Source organism: Pan paniscus, chromosome X, assembly GCF_029289425.2.
Source record: "Pan paniscus chromosome X, NHGRI_mPanPan1-v2.0_pri, whole genome shotgun sequence".
NCBI classification, from domain to species: Eukaryota; Metazoa; Chordata; class Mammalia; order Primates; family Hominidae; genus Pan; species Pan paniscus.
This window is the reverse complement of record NC_073272.2, coordinates 100,905,743-100,932,374: the sequence shown is the minus strand read 5'-3', so window position 1 is coordinate 100,932,374 and position 26,632 is coordinate 100,905,743. Positions and strand designations below refer to the sequence as shown.

At 41.5% G+C, this 26,632-nt stretch overlaps 1 protein-coding gene and 1 non-coding gene across 2 annotated transcripts in view; both read right to left on the bottom strand.

Annotated features, from left to right (window-relative positions):
* Nucleotides 1-947: 947 nt before the first annotated feature.
* DRP2 (dystrophin related protein 2) overlaps nucleotides 948-26,632 on the bottom strand; it is a 112,210-nt gene continuing 86,525 nt past the window's right edge. The window contains exon 22 of the mRNA XM_055106580.2: nucleotides 948-16,257. Coding sequence (XP_054962555.1) covers nucleotides 16,102-16,257 — 156 coding nt within the window. The 3' untranslated portion in view covers nucleotides 948-16,101. The remainder of the gene's footprint in view (nucleotides 16,258-26,632) is intronic.
* LOC112438530 (U6 spliceosomal RNA) lies at nucleotides 7,562-7,668 on the bottom strand. The gene has a single exon (XR_003026946.1). It is a non-coding gene; the product is annotated as a U6 spliceosomal RNA (small nuclear RNA).

The window sequence follows — 26,632 nt, the reverse complement described above, 5'->3', positions numbered from 1 at the left end:
AAGAGCTACTGATGTGTGTACATTAATTTTGTATCTGGAAACTTTGCTGTACTTTTTTATCAGTTCTAGGAGCTTTCTGGAGGAGTCTTTAGGATTTTCTAGGTAAACAATCATATCATCCACAAACAGCGACAGTTTGACTTCCTCTTTACCAATTGGATGCCCTTTATTTCTTTCTCTTGTCTGACTGCTCTGGTTAGAACTTCCAGTACTATGTTGAAGAGGAGTAGTGAGAGTGGGCATCCTTGTCTTGTTCCAGTTCTCAGAGGGAATGCTTTCACCTTTTCACCATTCAGTATTATGTTGGCTGTGGGTTCGTCATAGATGGCTTTTATTACATTGAGGTATGTCCTTTGTATGCCGATTTTGCTGAGAGTTTTAATCATAAAGGGATGCTGGATTTTGTCAAATGCTTTTTCCGCATCTATTGAGATGATCATGTGATTTTTGTTTTTAATTCTGTTTATGTGGTGTATCACATGTATTAACTTGCATATGTTAAACCACTCCTGCATCCCTGGTATGAAACCAACTTGACCATGGTGGATTATCTTTATTTTTTTCTTCTTTTTGAGACAGTTTTGCTCTTGTTGTCCGGGCTGGAGTGCAATGGTGCGATCTTGGCTCACCGCCACCTCTGCCACCTGGGTTCAAGCAATTCTCCTGCCTCAGCCTCCCGAGTAGCTGGGATTACAGGCATGCACCACAACGCCCAGCTAATTTTGTATTTTTGGTAGAGATGGGGTTTCTCCATGTTGGTCAGGCTGGTCTCGAACTCCTGAACTCAGGTGATCGGCCAGCCCTGGACTCCCAAAGTGCTGGGAATTACAGGAGTGAGCCACCATGCCTGGCCCCTGGATTATCTTTTTGATATATTGTTGGATTTGGTTACTTGTATTTTGTTAAGGACTTCGGCATCTATGTTCATTAGGGATATTGGTCTGTAGTTTTGTTTTTTGGTTATGTGCTTTCCTGCTTTTGGTATTAGAATGATAGTGGCTTCATAGAATGATTTAGGGAGGGTTCCCTCTTCCTCTATCTTGTGGAATAGTGTCAATACAATTCTTCTTTGAATGTCTGGTAGAATTCTGCTGTGAATCCGTTTGGTCCTGGACTTTTGTTTTTTGTTGTTAATTTTTTTTTTTTTTTTTTGAGACAGAGGCTCGCTCTGTCACCCAGGCTGGAGTGCAGTGGTGCGATCTCAGCTTACTGCAACCTCTGCCTCCTGGGTTCAAGAGATTCTCCTGCCTCAGCCTCCTGAGTAGCTGGGATTACAGGCGCATGCCACCACACCTGGCTAATTTTTTTGAATTTTTAGTAGAGACGGGGTTTCACCATATTGGTCAGGCTGGTCTTGAACTCCTGACCTCGTGATCCACCCGCCTTGGTCTTCAAAGTATATGCTGGGATTACAGGCGTGAGCCACCACGCCTGGCCCTTTTTTGTTTTTTGAGATGGAGTCTCACTCTTTTTGCCCAGGCTGGAGTGCACTGGCTCAATCTCAGCTCACTGCAACCTCCACCTCCAGGGTTTAAGCAATTCTCCTGCCTCAGCCTCCCAAGTAGCTGGGATTACAGGCGCCCGCCACCACGCCCAGCTAATGTTTTTGTATTTTTACTAGAGATGGGGTTTCACCATGTTTGGCCAGGCTGGTCTTGAACTCCTGACCTCAGGTGATCCATCTGCCTCGGCCTCCCAAAGTGCTGGGATTACAGGTGTGAGCCACCACGCCCAGCCCTTTTCTTGGTAATTTTTAAATTACCATATCAGTCTCACTGCTGGTTATTGGTTTGTTCAGAGTATCTAATGCTTCCTGATTTAAGCTAGGAGGGTTGTATCTTCCCAGAAATTTTTCCATCTCTTCTAGATTTTCTAGTTTAAGCATGTAAGGTGTTCATAGTAGCCTTGAATGATCTTTTGTATTTCTGTGGTGTCAGTTGTACTATCTTCCCTTTGGTTTCTTATTGAGCTTGTTTGGATTTTCTCCCTTCTTTTCTTGGTTAATCTTGCTAATGTTCTATCAATTTTATTTATCTTTTCAAAGAACCAGCTTTTTGTTTCATTTATCTTTTGTATTTTTTTGTTTGTTTGTTTCAATTTCATTTAGTTCTGCTCTGATCTTGGTTATTTCCTTTCTTCTGCTGGGTTTGGGTTTGGTTTGTTCTTGTTTCTCTAGTTCCTTGAGGTGTGACCTTAGATTGTCTGTCTGTGCTCTTTCAGACTTTGTGATGTAGGCTTTTAGGGCTATGAACTTTCCTCTTAGCACCGCCTTTGCTGAATCCCAGAGGTTTTGATAGGCTGTGTCACTATTGTCATTCAGTTCGAAGAATTTTTTAATTTCCATCTTGATTTCATTTTTGAGCCAATGATCATTCAGGAAAGGTTATTTAATTTCGATGTATTTGCATAGTTTTGAAGCTTCCTTTTGGAGTTGATTTCCAGTTTTATTCCACTGTGGTCTGAGAGAGTGCTTGATATAATTTCATTTTCCTTAAATTTATTGAGGCTTGCTTTGTAGCCTATCATATGGTCTGTCTTGGAGAAAGTTCCATGCACTGTTGAATAGAATATATATTCTGAGGTTGTTGGATGGAATGTTCTGTAAGTATCTGTTAAGTCCATTTGTTCCAGGGTATAGTTTAAATCCGTTGTTTCTTTGTTTACTTTCTGTCTTGATGACCTGTCTAGTGCTGTCAGTGGAGTATTGAAGTCCCCCACTATTATCGTGTTGAGGTCTATCTCATTTCTTAGGTCTATTAGTAATTGTTTTATAAATTTGGGAGTTCCAGTGTTAGTCCTTATATGTTTAGGATTGTGATATTTGCCTGTTGAACAAGGCCTTTTACTGTTACATAATGTCCCTCTTTGTCTTTTTTAGTTGCTGTTGCTTTAAAGTTTGTTTTGTCTGATATAAGAATAGCTACTCCTGGCCAGGCACCGTGGCTCACGCCTGTAATCCCAGCACTTCGGGAGGCTGAGGAGGGTGGATCACAAGGTCATGAGTTCAAGACCAGCCTGGCCAATATGGTGAAACCCTGTCTCTACTAAAAGTACAAAAATTAGCCAGGCATGGTGGCAAGTGCCTGTAGTCCCAGCTACTCAGGAGGCTGAGGCAGGAGAATAGCTTGAATCCAGGAGGCGGAGGTTGCAGTGAGCTGAGATCGCACCACTGCACTCCAGCCTGGGTGACAGAGCGAGACTCCATCTCAAAAAACAAAAACAATAGCTGCTCCTGCTCACTTTTCATGTCCATTTGCATGAAATATATTTTTCCACCTGTTTACCCTAAGTTTATGTGAGTTCTTACGTGTTAGGTGAGTCTCTTGAAGGTAGCAGATTGTTGGTTGGTGAATTCTTTTTTTTTTTTTAATGGAATTCTTATCCATTCTGCAATTCTGTATCTTTTAAGTGGAGCATTAAGTCCATTTACATTCAATGTTAGTACAGAGATGTGAGGTACCATTCCATTCATCATGCTATTTGTTGCCTGTATAGCTTGTTTTTTTTCTTTTTGTTTTTAATTTTTTTTTTTTTTTTAAGACAGAGTTTCGCTCTTGTTGCCCAGGCTGGAGTGCAATGGCATCTTGGCTCACTGCAACCTCCGCCTCCCAGGTTTAAGTGATTCTCCTGCCTCAGTCTCCCAAGTAGCTAGGATTACAGGCAAGTGCCACCATGCCCAGCTAATTTTTGTATTTTTAGTAGAGATGGGGTTTCACCATCTTGGCCAGGATGGTCTCGAACTCCTGACCTCGTGATTCACCCTCCTCACCCTCCCAAAGTGCTAGGATTACAGGTGTGAGTCACCGCACCCAGCCTGTATTTTTGTTTTATTGGTCCTATGAGATTTATGCTTTAAAAAGTTTCTGTTTTGATGTGTTTCCAGGATTTGTTTCAATATTTAGAGCTCCTTTTAGCAGTTCTTGTAGTGGTGGCTTGGTAGTGGCAAATTCTCTCAGCATTTGTCTGTCTAAAAAAAAAACCTATCTTTCCTTCATATATGAAGCTCAGTTTCACTTGATACAAGATTCTTAGCCGGGCACAGTGGCTCACGCCTGTAATCCCAGCACTTTGGGAGGCTGAGGCAGGTGGATCACCTGAGGTCAGGAGTTCGAGACCAGCCTGACCAACACGGAGAAACCCCGTCTCTACTAAAAATACAAAATTAGTTGGGCATGGTGGTGTATGCCTGTAATCCCAGCTTCTCGGGAGGCTGAAGCAGGAGAATCGTTTGAACCTGGGAGGCTGAGGTTGCAATGAGCCAAGATAGTGCCATTGCACTCCAGCCTGGGCAACAAGAGTGAAACTCCGTCTCAAAAAAAAAAAAAAAAAGATTCTTAGCTGATAATTGTTTTGTTCGAGGAGGCTGAAGATAGGGCCTCAGTCCCTTCTAGCTTGCAGGATTTCTGCTGATAAATCTGCTGTTAATCTGATAGATTTTCCTTTATAGGTTACCTGGTACTTTTGTCTCACAGCTCTTAAGATTCTTTCCTTCATCTTAACTTTAGATAAGCTGATGACAATGTGCCTAGGTGATGATCTTCTGGCAATGAATTTCCCAGATGTTCTTTGTGCTTCTTGTATTTGGATGTCTAAGTTTCTAGAAAGGCTGGGGAAGTTTTCCTCGATAATTCTCCCAAATATGTTTTCCAAACTTTTAGATTTCTCTTCTTCCCCAGGAACGCCAATTATTCTTAGGTTTGGTCATTTAACATAATCCCACACTTCTTGGAGGCTTTGTTCATATTTTTTTATTCTTTTTTCTTTGTCTTTGTTGGATTGGGTTAATTCGAATACCTTGTCTCTGAGCTCTGAATTTCTTTCTTCTACTTGTTCGATTCTATGGCTGAGACTTTCCAGAGCATTTTGCATTGCTATAAGTGTGTCCATTGTTTCCTGAAGCTTTGATTGTTTTTTACTTATACTATTTCTTTAAAGATTCCTCTCTTCACTTTTTTTTTTTTTTTTTTTGAGATGGAGTTTCACTCTTGTTGCCCAGGCTGGAGTGCAATGGCGCTATCTCGGCTCACTGCAACCTCCGCCTCCCGGGTTCAAGCAATTCTCCTGCCTCAGCCTCCTGAGTAGCTGGGACTACAGGCATGCACCAACACACCTGGCTAATTTTGTATTTTTAGTAGAGATGGGGTTTCTCCATGTTGGTCAGGCTGGTCTTGAACTTCTGACCTCAGGTGATCCGCCCGCCTTGGCCTCCCAAAGTGCTGGGATTACAGGCATGAGCCACCGTGCCCGGGCTTCTCTTCACTTCTTGTATCATTTTTTTTATTTCCTCTTTTTTTTTTTTTTTTGAGATGGAGTCTCACTCTGTCGCCCAGGCTGGAGTGCAGTGGCGCAATCTTGGCTCACTGCAACCTCCGCCTCCCAGGTTCAAGCGATTCTTCTGCCTCAGCCTCCCGAGTAGCTGGGACTAAAGGTGCGTGCCACCACACCCGGCTAATTTTTTTGTATTTTTAGTAGAGACGAGGTTTCACTGTGTTAGCCAGGATGGTCTCGATCTCCTGACCTCATGATCCACCCGCCTCAGCCTCCCAAAGTGCTGGGATTACAGGCGTGAGCCACTGTGCCTGGCCAATTTTTTTATTTCCTTACATTGGGCTTCACCTTTCTCTGGTGCCTCCCTGAGTAGCTTAATTACTAACCTCCCGAATTCTTTTTCAGGTAAATCAAGGATTTCTTCTTGGTTTGGATCCATTGCTGGTGAGCTAGTGTGATCTTTTGGGGGTGTTAAGGAACCTTGTTTTTTCATATTACCAGAGTCAGTTTTCTGGTTCCTTCTCATTTGGGTAGGCTCTGTCAGAGGGAAGGTCCAGGGCTGAAGGCTGTTGTTCAGATCCTTTTGTCCCATGGCATGTTCCCTTGATGTAATACTCTCCCCCTTTTCCTGTGGATGTGGCTCCCTAAGACCTGAGCTGTAGTGATTGTTACAGCTTTTCTGGATCTAGCCACCCAGCAAGTCTACCAGGCTCCAGGTTGGTACTGGGGGTAGTCTGCACAGAGTCCTGTGATGTGAACCGTCTATGGGTCTCTCAGCTGTGGAAACCAGCACCTGTTCTGGTGGAGATGGAAAGGGGGTGAAATGGACTCTGTTAAGGTTCTTAGCTTTGGTGGTTTAATGCACTATTTTTGTGCTGGTTGGCCTCCTGCTGGGAGGTGGCGCTTTCCAGAGAGCATCAGCTGTGATAGTATGGGGAGGAACAGGTGGTGGGCGGGGCCCTAGAACTCCCAAGAGTATATGCCCTTTGTCTTCAGTTACCAGGGTGGGTAGGGTAGGACCATTGGGTTGGGGCAGGGCTAGGTGTGTCTGATCTCAGAGTCTCCTTGGGCGGGTTTTGCTGCAGCTGCTGTGGGGGATGGGGGTGAGGCTCCCAGATCAATGGAGTTATGATCCTAGAAGGATAATGGATGTCTCTACTGTGTTGTGCAGGTTGTCAGAAAAGTGAGGGAAAGCCAGCAGTCACAGGCCTCACACAGCTCCCACAGAATCCAAAGGGCTGGTCTCACTCCCACTGTACCCCCACCCCCACCCCACCAACAGCACGGAGTGAGCAGGGCTGAGAACTTGCCCCAGGCTACCCACCTCCCAGCTGTGAAAGCAAGTATGGCTTTCCTTCTTCCCCCACCTGTGGAGTCTGCACACCAGATTCATGCCCCACCCCCCGCCGAGTTCTGGCCAGAAGACTTCTCGATCAGTTCAAACTGTTTTTTTGTTGTTTGTTTGTTTGTTTGTTTGTTTGTTTTTGAGACGGAGTTTTGCTCAGTCGCCCAGGCTGGAGTGCAGTGGCATGATCTCGGCTCACTGCAACCTCCGCTTCCCCGGTTCAAGTGATTCTCCTGCCTCAACCTCCCGAGTAGCTGGGATTACAGGCATGCGCCACCACGCCTGGCTGATTTTTGTATTTTTAGTAGAGACGAGGTTTCACCATGTTGGCCAGGCTGGTCTCGAACTCCTGACGTCAGGTGATCCACCCTCCTCACCCTCCCAAAGTGCTAGGATTACAGACGTGAGCCACTGCGCCCAGCCTCTGTTCAAATTGTTACAAAGTTCGGCTGGAGATTTCTTTCTCCCTGTGACCTTTTCCAAGTGCCTCTGGCCGCCCTACCAAAGGACCCCTGTAAGGCCAGGCAGAAATGGTTTGCTAGGGGACCCAGTGAGCTCACAGGGCTTTTCCCGCTCTTTCCTCTACTCCTGTATTTCGCTCAGTATCTAAATTGACTCAGCTCCAGGTAAGGTCAGAATCTTCTCCCATAACCTAGGCCTTCAGTTTCCCCAGTGGGGGTGTGTGTTCAGGGGCAGACGATCTCCCTTTCCCACTTCCACAATTTGGGCACTCACAGTATTTGGTGTGCCTCCTGGGTCCTGCAAGAGCAGTCTGCTTCCTTCAGAGGGTCTGTGGGTTCTCTTGGGTTTCCTGATTTATTCCTGCAGTCGTTCTGGAGCAAAAATTCATGATGCGAGCCTCCACATGCTGCTCTGTTCGTCGAAGTTGGAGCTGCAATCTAGTCTTGCCTCCCGTCTGCCATGATCCACCTTCTTCTTCTTCTTTGTTTTTATATGGAACACTTCACGGATTTGTGCATTATCCTTGTGCAGGGACCATGCTAATCTTCTCTGCATCATTCTAATTCCAGTACATGTGCTGCTGAAGCGAGCACACGTGCTTAGGTTCTGATGGCCTGTAGAGGCAGGAGACAGAGCCTTGGGCCTAAGTAAGGCAGGAGGTTGGAACTGAAACACCTGTAGGAAGTTGGGAGTTTCAAAGGACAACACCTTCAATAAAGTTGAACTAGACAAAAATTCATTCACTAGTATAGGAAGGCAACCTGGGCTGTAAGAAGGTAGAAAACAGGGTCTCCCTCTGAGGCCTGCTTTCACATGGGTTTGGGATTCAAAATTTATAACTCCTACACTGTCCAGGAACCCTCCACACTAAAAAATGAGTACAAAGTGTATACTCACTTAAGAGTATAACTATTGTTATTCCTACCAAGCAGAAGCAACATAAAACAGCTCTAGAGAGACATATCCCTCACAAGATCCCCACAAGTAAAGCTGCACTGAACACAATTTAAAATAAAAAATTACAAAACACATGAAAAAACACCACACCATAATCAAATGTCTGAAGACACAACACATAGAATTAGACCCTGAAATATGCAATCTAATACACACTATAAAATTGCTTAAAATGATTAAAGATATAATTGAAAATGTAAGAAAAGAACAAGACATTATTTTATTTTTACAGATTTGAGGATACAAATGCAGCTTTGTTACATGGATATATTGTGTAGTGGTGAAGTTTGGGCTTTAAAGTGTAACCATCACTCAAATCATATACATAGAACCCATTAGGTTTTTTTTTTTTTTTTTTTTTTTTTTTTTGAGACAGAGTTTCGCTCTTGGTGCCCAGGCTGGAGTGCAGTGGCGCCATCTTGGCTCACTGCAATCTCTGCCTCTTGGGTTCAAGTGATTCTCCTGTCTCAGCCTCACGAGTAGCTGGTATTACAGGCGTGTGCCACCAAGCCCAGCTAATTTTTCATATTTTTAGTAGAGACGGGGTTTCATCATGTTGGCCAGGCTGGTCTCAAACTGCTGAACTCAGGTGATCCACCTGCCTTGGCCTCCCAAAGTGCTGGGATTACAGGCGTGAGCCACTGTGCCTGACCCATTAGGTAATTTTTTATCCCTTACACCTCTTGCACCTCCCACCTTTCTGGGTCTACAATGTCTATTATTCCACTCCAGTACACTATTTTTAAAAGGCCAGGTAGTATTGAAAAAGAACTCTAGACATGAAAAAAAGTTTTAAATTTAAGAACTCAATGAACATGTTAAACCACAGATTGGGCACAATTAAAGAGAAAAGTGGTAACTGGAAAAATAGATATATAGAATGCAACACAGAGAGATTAAGAAATAAAAAATATGAAAAGAGGTAAAGAAACATGCAGGACAAATTTTAAAAGTAGTATTCAAAGAAGTAATGACTGAGGGTATTCTAGAACTGATTATTTAAAAAATGTGAATTCTCGGGCTGGGCGCAGTGGCTCACGCCTGTAATCCCAGCACTTTGGGAGGCCGAGGCAGGTGGATCACCAGGTCAGCAGTTCAAGACCAGCCTGGCCAAGATGGTGAAACCCTGTCTCTACTAAAAATACAAAAAAATGAGCCAGGTGTGGTGGCAGGCACCTGTAATCCCAGCTACTCGGGAGGCTGAGGCAGGAGAATTGCTTGAACCCGGGCGGCAGAGGTTGCAGTGAGCTGAGATCACGCCACTGCACTCCAGCCTGGGTGACAGACTGCAACTCCGTCTCAAGAAAAAAAAAAATTAAAATTAAAAAAATAATAAAAATGTGAATTCTCAAATTCAGAAACTATGAGCCCTGAGCAAGATAAATACAACTAAATTCACATTTAGACCATTTTATTGCATCTTTAGAACATCAAAACGAATGATCCTGGAGATAATACTTAACATTTTCTATGTGCCAGGATTGTTCTAAACACTGTACCCAAGAGATAATCATTTTAATATATTGGTATATTTTCTTCCAGTGTTTTATCGATGCATGTATATGCACAATACAAAAATTCAAAACAAAATCAGAATAATCCTATACATAAAAACTTGTATTCTTTTTTTTTTTTTGCTCAACATTTTACCATAAGCATTTTCCTGTGTTATTAAGCAGCAGCAATAGCTGCAATAACAGTGTAAATGGCAACTAACATTTTAGTGTTGTTGTCAGGAGTATGGGTTTTGAAATCAAACTTTCTGTGTTTGAGTCCCAGTTCACCACTTACTAGCCATGTGGCATTGCACAAGTGACTCATCCTCTCTCTGATTCCATGTCCTCAGTAGTAAAAACCTACATCCTGGGGTTATTGTGAGTTACTATTTACTTTTTTTTTTTTTTTTTTGAGACAGAGTTTCGCTTTCGTCGCCCAAGCTGGAGTACAATGGTGCAATCTCGGCTCACTGCAACCTCCGCCTGCCAGGTTCAAGCGATTCTCCTGTCTCAGCCTCCCCAGTAGCTGGGATTACAGGCGCTCACCACCACACGCAGCTAATTTTTGTCTTTTTAGTAGAGACGGGGTTTCACCATGTTGGCCAGGCTGGTCTCGAACTCCTGACCTCAAGTGATCCACCCGCCTCAGCCTCCCAAAGTGCTGGGATTACAGGTGTGAGCCACTGCGCCCCCAGCCTTGTGAGTTCCTGTTTACTAAGCTATCTGCTGGGCACTGTGCTAAACACATGAATAATGCTATTAAAAAAAAAAAAACCAGTGGGTTAGAAACTGCTCTTGGTCCTATTTTTATAGATGAGAAAAGTGGGGCTTAGGAAGACTCTTAGGTGATTTGCCCAAAATCATATGGCCAATGATGGAGCTTTGACTTGAATTCAGATCTATCCCCAAAACCTATGCTCTCGATTGTTGTGCTACACTGTTCTTCCATATCATTTTATTTTATTTTATTTTATTTATTTATTTATTTATTTATTTATTTATTTATTTATTTAGAGACGGAGTCTCTCTCTGTCATCCAGGCTGGAGTGCAGTGGCACGATCTCGGCTCACTACAACCTCCGCCTCTCGGGATCAAGCAATTCTCCTGCCTCAGCCTCCCGAGTAGCTGGGATTACAGGCATGTGCCACCACACCCAGCTAATTTTTGTATTTTTTTAGTAGAGATGGGGTTTCACCATGTTGGTCAGGCTGGTCTCGAACTCCTGACCTCATGATCCGCCTGCCTCGGCCTCCTAAAGTGCTGGGATTACAAGTGTGAGCCACCGCGCCCAGCCTCTTCCATATCATTTTAAAGGCTTCATAGTATGTACAAATCATAAAGTTCACCACAATATTCCTCAAATGTTGCACATTTAGATCCTTTCCATTTATTTCCTATGACAAATAACCTGGTAAAGCACATCTTTGCCCATAAAATATTGTGTGCACTTCAGATAAACCCTTTTAGGGGAGTTACTCTGAAGTGGACTTACTAAGTAAAGAAAGTATGACATTTTAAGGGTCTTAATATATGTTAGCAAACTGCTTTTCAGAAAGGTTAAAACCATTTACATACTCACTGGCAGTGTATGAGAGCAAAGTTGAGTTTTTTATTTTTTATTTTTTTTATTTTCTGAGATGGAGTCTCACTCTGTCACCCAGGCTGGAGTGCAGCGGCGCGCTCTTGGCTCACTGCAACCTCTGCCAGATTCAAGCGATTCTCCTGCCTCAGCCTCCCGAGTAGCTGGGACTACAGGCGCGCGCCACCATGCCTGGCCAATTTTTTGTATTTTTAGTGAAGACCAGGTTTCACCATGCTGGCCAGGCTGGTCTGGATCTCCTGACCTCGTGATCCACCTGCCTTGGCCTCCCAAAGTGCTGGGATTACGGGCGTGAGCCACTGTGCCTGGCATGTCATTTCTACATGTTGGTAACGTTTCAAGTACTCTCTTCTAGCTACTTTGAAATATACAATATATTGTTGCTAACTCTAGTGACCCTACTCTGTTATGGAACATTAGAACGTATTTCTTCTAACTGTATGACTGGATCCATTAACCAACCTTTTTTTATCACCCCCCTCCCACCCACACACCCTTTCCAGCCTCTGGTGTCTATGATTCTCTTCTCTATTTCTATGAGGTCAACTTTTTTCGTTTCCAACATATGAGTGAGAATATGTAGTATTTGTCTTTCTGTGCCTGGCTTATTTAATATAATGACATCTAGTTAGTTCCATTTATGTTGCTACAAATGACATGATTTCATTCTTTTTTATAGCTGAATAGTATCCCACTGTGTATATATACCACATTTTCTTCTTCTTTTTTTTTTTTCTTAGAGATGGGATCTTGTGATGTTGCCCAGGCTAGAGTGCAGTGGCACAATCATGTCTTCAATATCCCACTTTCAGCATTGGACAGATTTTCCAGACAGAAAAATCAACAAAGAAATGTCAGACTTAATCTGCACTATAGAAAAAGTGAATCTAATAGATATTTACAGAACGTTTCATCCAACAGCTGCAAAATACACATTCTTCTCCTAGCACATGGATCATTCTCAAGGACAACCATATGTTAGGTCACAAAGCAAGTCTTAAAACATTTTTAAACATTGAAATAGCATCAAGCATCTTCTCTGACCACAATGGAATAAAACTAGAAATCAATAACGAGAGGGATTTTAGAAACTATACAAACACATGGAAATTAAACAGTATGCTCCTGAATGACAAGTGGGTCAATGAAGAAATTAAAAAGAAAATTGAAAAATTTCTTGAAACAAATGATAATGGAAACACAACATACCAAAACCTATGGGATACAGCAAAAGCAGTAGTGAGAGGGAAGTTTATAGCTATAAGCACCTACATCAAAAAAGAAGAAAAACTTCAAATAAATAATCTAACCATGAATCTTATAGAACTAGAGAACTAAGAGCAAACAAAATCCAAAGTTACTAGAAGAAAATGAATAATATAGATCAGAGCAGAAATAAAAATGAAGAAAACAATACAAAAGATCAATGAAAGGAAAAGTTGTTTTTTTAAAAATAAACAAAATTGACAAACCCTTAGCCAGAACAATGAGGGTAAAAAGCAAAGAAGACCCAAATAAATAAAATCAGAGATGAAAAGGGAGACATTACAACTGATACTGCAGAAATTCAAAGGATCATTAGTGGCTACTATGAGCCAATAAATTGGAAAATCTAGAAGAAATGGATACATTTCTAGACATATATAATCTACAAGGATTGAACCAGGAAGAAATCCAAAACCTGAACGACGAATAACAAGTAATGAGATCGACGGCATAATAAAAAGTCTCCCAGCAAAGAAAAGCCCAGGACCTAATGGCTTCATTAACGACTTCTACCAAACATTAAAAGAAGAAGTAATACCAGTTCTACTCAAACCATTCCAAAAGAAGAGGAGGAGGGAATACTTCCAGTCTCATTCTACAAGGCTAGTATTAACCTTGATACCAAAATTAGACAAAACACATAAAAAAAAAAGAAAACTACAAGCCAATTTCTTTGATGAATATGGATACAAACATCCTGAACAAAATACTAGCAAACTGAATTCAACAACACATTAAAAAGGTCATTCATCCTGACCAAGTGGGATTTATCCCCCGGGATGCAAGGTTGATTAGACATACACAGATCAATCAATATGATTCATCATATCAACACAATGGAGGATAAAAAATGATGTGGGTGGGCATGGTGGCTCACGCCTGTAATCCCAGCACTTTGGGAGGCCGAGGTGGGCGGATCACAAGGTCAGGAGATCGAGACCACGGTGAAACCCCGTCTGTACTAAAAATACAAAAAATTAGCCGGGCGTGGTGGCGGGCGCCTGTAGTCCCAGCTACTCAGGAGGCTGAGGCAGGAGAATGGCATGAACCCGGGAAGCAGAGCTTGCAGTGAGCTGAGATCATGCCACTGCACTCCAGCCTGGGAGACAGAGTGAGACTCCGTCTCAAAAAAAACAAAAACAAAAACAAAAACAAAAATTAGCCAGGTGTGGTGGCACACATCTGTAATCCCAGCTACTCAGGAGTCTGAGGCAGGAGAATCACTTGAAGCTGGGAGGCAGAGGTTGCAGTGAGCTGAGATTATGCCACTGCACTCCAAACTGGGCAACAGTGCAAGACTCCATCTCAAAAGAAACAAAAACAAAAACAAAAAAACACCATATGATGATTTCAATTGATGCTGAAAAAGCATTTGATAAAATTCAACATTTCTTCATGATAAAAACCCTAAAAAAACTGGATATAGAAGGAACATACCTCATTGTAATAAAGATGATATATGACAGACCCATGGCTATTATTATACTGAATGGGGAAAAACTGAAAGCCTTTCCTCTAAGATGTGGAACACAACAAGGACGCCCACTGTCACCATTGTTGTTCAACATAGTACTGGAAGTCCTAGCTAGAGCAATCAAAGAAGAGAAAGATATAAAGGGCATCCAAATTGGAATGGAAGAAATCCAATTATCCTTGTTTGCAGATAATATGATCTTATATTTGGAAAAACTGAAAGACTCCACCAAAAAACCATTAGAACTGATAAATTCAGTAAGGTTGCAGGATACAAAATTAACATACAAGAATCAGTAGCATTTCTATAAGCCAACAGTGAACAATCTGAAAAAGCAATCAAGAAAGCAATTCCATTTATAATAGCTACAGAAAAAAAAACCCACCTAGGAATTAACCAAAGACGTGAAAGATCTCTACAATGAAAACTACTGGGCTGGTAAAAAGTAATTGCAGTTTTTGCCATTACTTGTTTTTTGTTTGTTTTTTTTGAGACAGAGTCTTGCTCTGTCACCCAGGCTGGAGTGCAGTGGTACAATCTCGGTTCATTGCAATCTCTGCCTCCTGGGTTCAAGCGATTCTCCTGCCTCAGCCTCCCAAGTAGCTGGGATTACAGGTGCATGCCACCATGCCCAGCTAATTTTTGTATTATTAGAGATGGGTTTCACCATGTTGGCCAGGCTGGTCTTAAACTCCTGACGTCAAGTGATCCACCTGCCTCGGCCTCCCAAAGTGCTGGGATTACAAGCATGAGCCACTGCACCCAGCTGCCATTACTTTTAATGGCAAAAACTGCAATTACTTTTGCACCAACCTAATATAAAACATTGATGCAAGAACTTGAAGAAGACACAAAAAAATGAAAAGATATTCCATGTTCATGAACTGGTAGAATAAATGTTGTTAAAATGTCAATACTGGCTGGACACGGTGGCTCATGCCTGTAATCCCAGCACTTTGGGAGGCCGAGACAGATGGATCACCTGAGGTCAGGAGTTCGAGACCAGCCTGACCAATATGATGAAACCCCCATCTCTACTAAAAATACAAAAATTGGCCAGGCATGATGACACATACCTGTAATCTCAGCTACTCAGGAGGCTGAGGCAGGAGAATCACTTGAACCCAGGAGATGGAGGTTGCGATGAGCTGAGATTGCGCCATTGCACTCCAGCCTGGGCAACAAGAGCGAAACTCCATCTAAAAAATAAAAATAAAAATAAAAGTCAATACTATCCAAAGCAATCTACAGATTCAATGTAATCCCTATCTAAATACCAATGACATTCACAGAAATAGAAAAAAAATCCTAAAACTTTTATGCAACCATAAACGACCCAGAATAGCCAAAACCATACCCAGCAAAAAGAACAAAACTAGAGGAATTACATTACCTGACTTCAAATTATACTACAGAGCTATAGTAACCAAAACAGCATGGTACTGGCATAAAAACCGACATATGTAGACCAATGGAACAGCATAGAGTAACAAATCCATACATACATAGAGAAACAAATCCATACATCTACAGGAAACTCATTTTCAACAAAGTTGCCAAGAAAATAGGCTGGGGAAAAGACAGTCTCTTCAATAAATGGTGCTGGGAAAACTGGATATTCATAAGCAGAAAAAATGAAATTAGGTCCCTATCTGTCACCATCTACAAAAATCAAATCAAAATGGATTAAAGACTTAAATCCAATACCTCAAACCATGAAACTACTACAAGAAAACACTGGGGAAGCTCTCCAGGATGTTGGTCTGGGCAAAGATTTCTTGAGTAACCCACAAGCACAGTCCAAAGCAAAATGGGCAAGTGATTTAAAAAGCTTCTGCACAGGAAAGGAAACAATCGACAAAGTGAAGAGACAACCCAAGGGTGGGAGAAAATATTTGCAAAGTACTCATCTGACAAGGGATTAATAACCAGAACATGTAAGGAGTTCAAACAACTCTATAAGAAAAAAAAAAATCTAATAATCCAATTAAAAATGGGCCAAATATCTGAATAGACGTTTATCACAAGAAGACATACCAATGGCAAACAGGTTTATGAAAAGGTCATTGATCATCAGAGAAATGCAAATCAAAACTATATTGAGATACCAGCCAGGTGCAGTGGCTCACACCTGTAATCCTAGCACTTTGGGAGGCTGAGGCGGGTGGCTCACTTGAGGTCAGGAGTTCGAGACCAGCCTGGCCAACATGGTGAACTTCGTCTCTACTAAAACTACAAAAAACTAGCCGGGTGTGGTGACACATACCTGTAAGCCCAGCTACTCGGGAGGCTGAGACAGGAGAAACACTTGAACCCGGGAGGCGGAGGTTGCAGTGAGCCGAGATTGTGCCATTGCACTGCAGCCTGGGGCACAGAGCAAGACTTCGTCTAAAAAAAAAAAAAAAGAAAGAAAGAAAGAAAAGAAAACTCCCTAAAAAACCATAATGAGATACCATCTTACCCCAGTTAAACTGGCTTTTATACAAAAGACAGGCAATAACAAATGCTGGTGAGGATGTGGCGAAAAGGGAACCCTTGTACACTGTCGGTGGGAATGTAAATTAGTACAACCACTATGGACAACAGTTTGGAGATTTCCTCAAAAAACTAAAAATAGAGCTACTATAGGATCCAGCAATCCCACTTCTAAAGAAAGAAAATCAGTATATTGAACATATATCTGCATTCCCATGTTTACTGCAGCATTATTTCACAATAGCCAAGATTTGGAAGCAACCTAAATGTTAATCAGCAGATGAATAGATAAATAAAATTTGGTACATATACACAATGGACTACTATCCAGCCATAAAAAGAGTGAGATCTTGTCATTTACAACAACAAAGATGTACCTGGAGGTGATTATGTTAAGTGAAATAAGCCAGGCACAGAAAGACAAACTGCACATGTTTTCACTTATTTGCGGGAGCTAAAAATTAAAACAATTGAACTCATGGAGATACAGAGTAGAAGGATGGCCATCAGAGGCTGGGAACGGGGTGGTAGGGGAGTGGAGGGGAAATGGGGATGGTTACTGAGTACAAAAAATAGAAAGAATGAATAAGACCTAGTATTTGATAGCACAACAGGGTGACTATAGTCAACAATAATTTAATTGTACATTTAAAAATAACTGAAAGAGTATAATTGGATTGTTTGTAACACAAAGGATAAATGCTTGAGGTGATGGGTACTCTATTTACCCTGATGGGATTATTATGCACTACATGCCTCATCAAAACTATCTCACGTACCCCATAAACATATACATCTACTATGTACGCACACACACAAAATAATGAAAATGAAAAAAAGAAAGCAAAAAGAGAAAAAAGAGGAAGAAAAAATTACTCTGTTTTCAGACTAGTTTTGTACTGGGGGACTCAACGCTTAGCCAGTTCGTTTACAGCTCTCCCTTGGCGTTCAGTTCCTGCTTACATGGATCCTGACGTCAGCCAGAGGTGAAAACTTAGGTTCTTCTCGGCCCTTTTCTGAGCGTGTTTCTGAGCATGAGCGCCTGGCATGCATGTGGCCTTTTTCAACTCTCTGGTATACACAGGAGCTGTTAAAATCCCTTATTTCCCCACATATTTCCTTTCCGATCTTCTTCCTTCCTTCAGTCTATTATTTGTTCTGACTGTTATCTCTTTCCCCAGGCTGCTCCAGACAATATTGTGCCTTCAAATACTTTCAGCAAAAGCTACCTGCTTCTGAGAATGCTCCAAGTTGGGTGAAATGAGGCAGGTCCTTGCACCAGTTCTTGAGAGAACCACTAGTCAGGTTGAAGCATAAAATCACATTTGGGAATAAGGTCTGCATTGCTCCCTCCAGCACTATAAAGTTATACCAGGAGTGTGGGATGCTACCTTCATGGCTGCTGCTGATCTAAAGCAGGGAGTTGGCAAGCAGGTGATTAAAAACACCAGAGCATTCTTTTACTGCAATGTAGCTGCTTCTTTCTTCATTAAGCTTTCCCCTGCTTGTTGTAAGTTTTCGGCTAAATTCCAGAGTTCTGCAAAAATTGACAGTCTTTGCCAGCTTGTTGTTTGATTTTGGAGAGATGGAGCCCTGGGGTTCCCTGTTTTGCCATTTTCCATGACATCATGAACAAGTATAGTTGTCATAAGCTTTTGATTAGTTTCCAGAGCTCTGATAAAGTTGATTTTGACACTGTTTCCTGGTTTATTTTCCACTTTTGTGAAGGGATAGACTTTTGGAGTTCCCTACTCTGTCATTTTTGCTAATGTTACTTAAATTCAGGTATCTTTATTAAGGAAAATTGTCCATTTCAGTATTTTACTCCAACAGGGAGTCATTGCTGGAAGAAGACAATGTCTGACCACTCTGGCTTCTACAATGGTCTAGTCATAATTCTCAGATTCAGCAATTTCATTGGCAGAAGCTTTACCTTACAGAAGATGGGCCTTATTAAAACCATAAGCAGTAGCTCCATTAAAACAGGTACAACAATGTCTAAAATTTTTTTTTTTTTTTTTTGAGACGGAGTTTCACTCTTGTTGCCCAGGCTGGAGTGCAATGGCTCGATCTCAACTCACTGCAACCTCCGCCTCCTGGGTTCAAGCAATTCTCCTGCCTCAGCCTCCCGAGTAGCTGGGATTACAGACATGCACCACCACACCCGGCTAATTTTGTATTTTTAGTAGAGACAGGATTTCACCATGTTGGCCAGGCTGGTTTTGAACTCCTGACCTCAAATGATCCACCCGTCTTGGTCTCCCAAAGTGCTGGGATTACAGGTGTGAGCCACTGTGCCCAGCCAACAATGTCTAAATTTTTAAAAGGTTGATTATTTAGCTTTTATTCTCTTCCTCTTGCTTTCTTTTTTTCCCACCAGCACATTTTCTTCCTTGCACTTTTCTGTATTTTTTTTTTTTTTTTTGAGATGGAGTCTTGCTCTGTTGCCCAGGCTGGAGTGCAATGGCGTGATCTTGGCTCACAGCAACCTCTGCCTCCCAGGCTCAAGCGATTCTCCTGCCTCAGCTTCCTGAGTAGCTGGGATTACAGGTATGCACCACCATGGCTGGCTAATTTTTGTATTTTTAGTAGAGACGGGTTTCACCATGTTGGCCAGGCTGGTCTCGAACTCCTGACCTCGTGATCTGCCCTCCTCGGCCTCTCAAAGTGTTGGGATTACAGGTGTGAGCCACCGCACCTGGCCTCTGTATTTTTTTAAACGTTTTATAGTCAACATGCATTTAAATTTTATAAAAAGACATGTAAATATCTTGTTTTATAAGTGGAATAAAAGAAGATTTATGAATGTAATAAGAAAGAATTCAAGCTCCTTACTACAGCTTATGAAGAACAGTTAAATTTTTAAATTATCTTTTCCCCTGAAGAAAAATATAAATAGTTGTAGTTTTACTTTATTATATTACAGTATTCTAGAATTGATAGATTACTACTTTTTATCCCTTTAGTTCACAGTGGTGATGGATACCTGAAGAAATGATTCTGGTGGGCTAGATTCATATTCAGCAAGTGTTCTTCACTTTACAACCTATTGGAATTACATTTAACCCAATGCTAATTTAAAAATAAGTTTGTGTTGAGAAGCCAGCAGAACAATATTTTTAAAACTTTTTTTTTTCATGGATCACGGTCAGGTTTAGAATAAGTCAACAAGCATTCAGAGTTTCTCCTTTTCCAGAATATATTCAATAAAATTTCATTTTTTCCCATACACAGACAGAGTCACATAAGCCTAGACACATCATATTTACTTACTTTTCTTTCTTTCTTTCTTTCTTTCTTTTTTTTTTTGAGACAGAGTGTCGCTCTGTCTCCCAGGCTGGAGTGGCGCAATCTTGACTCACTACAAACTCCGCTTTTCTATAATAAAAAAATTATCAAGAGTGTATCCCGGGCTGGGCATGGTGGTGGCTCTAGAATTGATAGATTACTACTATTACTATAATCCCAGCACTTTGGGGGACTGAAGTGGGAGGATCCCTTGAACTCAGGGGTTCAAGACCAGCCTAGGCAACATAGCAAGACCCCCATCCCTACAAAAATTTTAAAACTAGCCAGCTGTGGTGGCATGCACCTCTAGTCCCAGCTACTCTGGAGACAGGTGGGAGGATCGCTGGGGCCCAGGAGGTAAAGGCTGCAGTGAGCTGCAATGACATAACTGCACTCCAACCTGGGTGACAGAATGAGACTCTGCCTCAGGGAAAAAAAAAAAAAAAAGAATTATTTCTCCATACATTGGTCAGCATGATTTTCAGAAAACACAAATCAGATCACGTTACTATCCTGCTTCAAACCCTCCAATGAGAAACATATCTTGTTCATGGATTGGAAGATTCAGCAGAGTAAGATGTCAATTCTCACCAAATTGATATAGCGGGGATCCTATCAAGATCTCCACAAGAGGCTGGGTGCAGTGGCTCACTCCTGTAATCCCAGCACTTTGGGAGGCCAAGGCAGGTGGATTACCTGAGGTTGTGAGTTTGAGACCAGCCTGGACAACATGGTGAAATTCCGTCTCTACTAAAATACAAAAATTAGCCAGGCATGGTGGTGTGCACCTGTAATCCCAGCTACTCGGGAGGCTGAGGCAGGGGTATCACTTGAACCCAGGAGGCGGAGGTTGCAGTGAGCCGAGATTGTGCCGCTGCACTTCAGCCTGGGCTACAGGAGACTCTGTCTTAAAAAAAATCCTCACAAGATATTTTATTTTAGTTTTATTTTTATTTATTATTTATTTTTATTTATTTATTTATTTTGAGATGGATTCTCGCTCTGTCACCCAGGCTGGAGTGCAACGGCTCACTCGGCTCACTGCAAGCTCCGACTCCTGGGTTTACGCCATTCTCCTGCCTCAGCCTCCTGAGTAGCTGAGACTACAGGCGCCTGCCACCATGCCCGGCTAATTTTTTTTTTTTTTTTTGTATTTTTAGTAGAGACGGGGTTTCACCATGTTAGCCAGGATGGTCTCGATCTCCTGACCTCATGATCCGCCCGCCTTGGCCTCCCAAAGTGCTGGGATTACAGGTGTGAGCCACCACGTCCTGCCTATTTTTATTTTTTTGAGACGGATTTTTGCTCTTGTTGCCCAGGCTGGAGTGCAATGGTGCAATCGCGGCTCATTGCAACCTCCACCTCCCATGTTCAAGAGATTCTCCTGCCTCAGCCTCCTGAGTAGCTGGGATTACAGGCATGCACCACAACTCCCGGCTAATTTTTGTATTTTTAGTAGAGATGGGGTTTCTCCATGTTGGTCAGGCTGGTCTCGAACTCCCGACCTCAGGTGATCCACCCGCCTCAACCCCCCAAAGTGCTGGGATTACAGGCGTAAGCTACCGCGCCCGGCCAAGATATTTTATTAATACAGACAAGATCGTTCTAAAAATCATAAGGAAAGGCAAAGGAATTAGAATAGCAAAAACAATTTTGCAAAGGAAGAGAAAAGTGGGAGGAATCAATATACTTAATTTCAAGACATTAGAGAACTACAGTAATCAAGACTCTGTGGTAGTAGTGGAAGGGCAGACAGACAGATAAGAGGAACAGAATGGACAACCCAGAAGCAGACCCACATAAATATGTCCAACTGATTTTGACGAAGGCACAAAAGAACTCAAATGGTACTGGAGCAATTGGACAAAATGGCAAAAATGAACCTTGACTTAGACCTCACACCTTATACAAAAATTAACTCAAAGTGGATCACAGACTCAAATTTATAATATAAAAGTATAAATTTAGGCCGGGCACGGTGGCTCACTCCTGTAATCCCAGCACTTTGGGAGGCCAAGGTGGGCAGATCACCTGAGGTCAGGAGTTCAAGACCAGCCGTGCCTGTAATCCCAGCTACTCGGGAGGCTGAGACAGGAGAATTGCTTGAACCCAGGAGGTGGAGGTTGCAGTGAGCCAAGATCACACCATTGCACTCCAGCCTGGGCAACAAGAGCAAAACTCCATCTCAAAAAAAAAAAAGTGTAAAACTTTTAGGAAAAAATACAAGAAAGTCTTCAGGATCTAGGGTTAGGCCAAGAGTTCTCAGATATGACACGATCCATAAAAGGAAAAATTGATTAATTGGGCCTCATGAAGATTTAAAACTTTTGCTCTTTGATAGAGCCTGCTAAGAGGATGAAAAGACAAGCTACGGACTAGGTGAAAATATTTCCAAACGATATAACTGTCGAAAAATTTAGAATATATATATATATATATATCGAAACTCAACAGCAAAAAAAAAATCCATTTAGAAAATTGGCAAAAGACATGAACAGAAATGTACCAAAGAAGATAGACAGATGGGCTGAGCGCGGTGGCTCACGCCTGTAATCCCACCACTTTGAGAGGCCAAGGCGGTCAGATCACGAGGTCAGGAGTTCAAGACCAGCCTGGCCAACACTGGGAAACCCCATCTCTACTAAAAATACAAAAAAATTACCCGGGCGTGGTGGTGGGCACCTGTAATCCCAGCTACTCAGGAGGCTGAAGCAAGAGAATCGCTTGAACCTGGGAGGCAGAGGTTGCAGTGAGCCAAGATCACGCCATTGCACTCCAGCCTGGGCGACAGAGCGAGACTCCATTTCAACAAAACAAAACAAAAAAAGAAAAAAAGAAGACAGATTGCAAATAAACAGATGAAAAGATGTGCAACATCATCAGCCATTAGGAAAATGCAAATTTTTAAAAGATATCCACAAGATATCACTACATACCTATCAGAATGGCTTAAAATAAAAAATAGTGAATACATCAAATGTTGGCGATGATGCAAAGAAACTTGAAAGGAGCATAAAATGGCACAGACACTCCAGAAAACTGCTTGGCAGTTTATTAAAAAACTAACCATGCTATTACTGTATAACCCAGAAATCACACACTTGGGAATTTATGCCAAACAAATGAAACTGACGTGCACACAAAAACCTGTACACAAATGCTCATCGCAACTTTATTCATAACAACCAAAGACGAGAAACAACTCAAATGTCCATAAGAGGTGAATGGTTAAATAAAACTACTCAGGCATAAGGCTAGGTGTAGTGGCTCACGCCTGTAATCCCAGCACTTTGGGAGGCCGAGGAGGGTGGATCACTTGAGGTCAGGAGTTCGAGACCAGCCTGGCCAACATGGCAAAACCCCATCTCTACCAAAAATAAAAAAAAATCAGCTGGGCATGGTGGCACACACCTGTAGTCCCAGCTACTTGGGAGGCTGAGGTGGGAAGATCGCTTGAGCCTGGCAGGCAGAGGTTACAGTGAGCCAAGATCGTGCCACTGCACTCCAGCCTGGGCAACAGAGTGAGACTCTGTCTCCAAATAAATACATAAATAAATAAATAAAAGAAGAGTATATTCCTGTCTCTGCCCTTTAATCTGATCAGTTTCTGTCTAAGCAAACTTTCTTTTTTTTTTTTTTTTTTTGAGATGGAGTCTCACTCTGTCACCCAGGCTGGAGTGCAGTGGCATGATTTCGGTTCACTGCAAACTCCGCCTCCCTGGGTTCAGTGATTCTCCTGCCTCAGCCTCCCAAGTGGCTGGGATTACAGGCCACGTTACCATGCCTGGCCAATTTTTGTATTTTTAGTAGAAACGGGGTTTTGCCATATTGGCCAGGCTGGTCTCGAACTCCTGACCTTGTGATCTGCCCGCCTCAGCCTCCCAAAGTGCTGGGATTACAGGCGTGAGCCACTGCGCCCAGCCTGTCTAAGCAAACCTAACTTTAGCTTCTGTTGCTTCACCTGGAGTTACAGTTGAATCTCACAACTCAAGGCTATACTATAGGGAAGCAACTTTCCTAGGAAAATGATCCAAATAAGTGAGGCATTCTGGGAACAAATAACAGAAAGAGATAAGGATAAAGTTGATGTCAGACCCTAGAAATTGGGACTGTTTGTGAGACTTTCAATATAGGCCTGTCATTTTGGTCTTTTGTTCTGGCAGAAGCAGCACTTTCTTAATCATAGTAAAATAGAAATGAAATGCTTATCTGCTACTCATTTCTCTAGGAAACATGATAGATTTGCTCCTTATTTTTACCAGTCATTTGTGCTATTTCTTCTATTTTGATTAGTGGGTCATAAACTATTAGTAACTATCAATCTAAAAAATCTTTTAGTCTTTTCTCACTAGAATAATGATACAAATTACTAGAGAATCAGAACTATCCTGCTTATAGCTGCTGTGGATTTATTTAATCCAAAAAAAAGAGATAGGGCTCAACTGAAATCTGGTAGAAGTTCAGAGTTTACATAACACAAGTGTGTGTCTAAGAGCTTTTGATTCTTTACATGGGCTGGACTTTAAAAACTGCAGTATATGTTAAAAAAAAAACAGTACACAGACACTAAGTTTTGTTTATAGTCACATCACCTTGCTTGACCATGAACTTTGTGTCATGTATGCAGTGGAAATTGGAGAAGCCGCCCTTTTCGTAGCCTGTGCCTTTGCCCTGGCAACACTGGTAACAACTCTGAGTGTACTGAGTGTATTATTCAGGTAAACAGAATTAAGATGCTTTATTTGGACTTTCTGTAAATATCAGCATCATTTTTACTCTATTCTCCTCCATTCTTACTTTTAATTCTCATACCCCCAAATGAGTTCTGGCTGATAGTATTTTACTTCTGCTGAGGATGATCTTTTATTTCCCTTATCTCTTTTATTTAGGAGAAATTTTAATTTTTAGAGTTTAAATTTAAAAATTAAAATTTTAATTTTAATTTTTAGAAGATATTATATATTTCAGTAAATATTCTTCCATGTATAAAACCCACCAACTATAACATTGCTTGATTTGTCACTTCTGCAATAATTTTTCTTTAGTTTAATAAGGCGCTTCTTTCTAGGAGCTCCTTGGTAGAATTAAAATAACCGTCTTTTTTTTTTTGAGACAGTGTCTAGCTCTGTTGCTGTTGCCCAGGCAGGAGTGCAGTGGCACGATCTCGGCTCACTGCAACCTCTGCCTCCCAAGTTCAAGGATCCTCCTGCCTCAGCCCCCCAGTAGCTGGGATTACAGGCATGCGCCACCACACCCGGCTAATTTTTGTATTTTTCGTAGAGACAGGTTTTCGCCATGTTGGCCAGGCTGGTCTCAAACTCCTGACGTCAGGTGATCCACCTGCCTGGGCCTCCCAAAGTGCTGGGATTACAGGCATGAGCCACCACACCTGGCCCAATAACTCATTTTATCCCTATTGAAACACTAGAAAAATTCTACATGGTACAAGAACATTGAGTGAATCTGGTCATTTTCATCATTTTTCAAAGAATTGCCTAGCCTATGTCTGGAGAAGGAATTCTAGGTTTATTTACCTTTCCTCTGTTTTCCCACAGTTCCATTCTATCTTCTTACTTTTTGAATGAACAATTGAATGTGCATGGTAAAATCGTAAGTGCATCTTAAGTGTCCTGGGCTCTATGTAATGATGATCTATGTCCAACAAGGGGAACAGATGTCTACCTTGTCACAGACGGCTGAGAAATGGAAAAATCCAGGTACTAATTGAACTAAATAGGACATAATTTTTATTTTAAAATGATATTTTTTCTATTTGAAAAAGTAATTACATTTATTGCCAAGTGTTAACAAAATACATGATTCAGCAATTGGTTTACCGGCAGTGAAAAAAGCTACAATATTGGAGCTCTACCTCCTTAATTTTTAATTTTTATTTTTAAAATTTTATTTTTATTATTTTAAATTTTTAATTGACCCATAATAATTGTACATATTTACAGGGTACAGGGTGATATTTTGATACATGTATACAATGTGTAATGATCAAATCAGGGTACTTAACATATCTATCACCTCAAACATTTACCATTTCTTTGTGTTGTGAACATTCAAAACCCTCTCTTGTAGCTACTTGAAAGTATACAATAAATTATTGTTAGTTACAGTCAACCTACTGTGCAATAGAAAACCAGAACTTATTTCTCCTCTCTAACTGTAATTTTGTATTGGTTAACCAACCTCTCCCCATCCCCCTTGCCCCCTCCTCTTCTCAGGTTTTAGTAACCATTATTCTATTCTCTGCTTCTAATGAGATCAATATTTTTAGCTCTCACACATGAGTGAGAACATGTGATATTTATCTTTCTGTGACTGAGACTGCTTTCTTTCTTTTTTTTTTTGAGACAGAGTTTCGCTCTTGTCGCCCAGGCTGGAGTGCAATGGCATGATCTCAGCTCACAGCAACCTCCACCTCCCGGGTTCAAGTGATTCTCCTGCCTCAGCCTCTAGAGTAGCTGGAATTACAGGCATGCACCCCCACGCCTGACTAATTTTTGTATTTTTAGTAGAGACGGGGTTTCACCATATTGACCAGGCTGGTCTTGACCTCCTGACCTCACCAGCCTCAGCCTCCCAAAGTGCTGGGATTACAGGTGTGAGCCATCACGCCAGGTCTTTTTTTTTTTTTTTTTTTTTTGAGTGACTTATTTCACTTAAAGTAATGCTCCCCAGGAGCATCCATTTTGCCATTAATGACAATATTTCATTCATTTTTATGGCTGAATAGTATGCCATTTGTTATATACCACATTTTAATTTTTATTTTAAAATCACTTCATAACAAGTTAGACTATAACCAAGCATGGTTTATTCCAGTAATATAAGGGTGGTTAGACATAAGAAAATCTATCAGTATAACCCATTATATCACCAAATTAAAGGAGAAAGCCCTATGACTATATAAATAAATAATTTAAATAAATTTGATAAAAATTTAGCAGGAATTCCTAACAAAAATTCTAAGAAATTTTTTGTTTTGTTT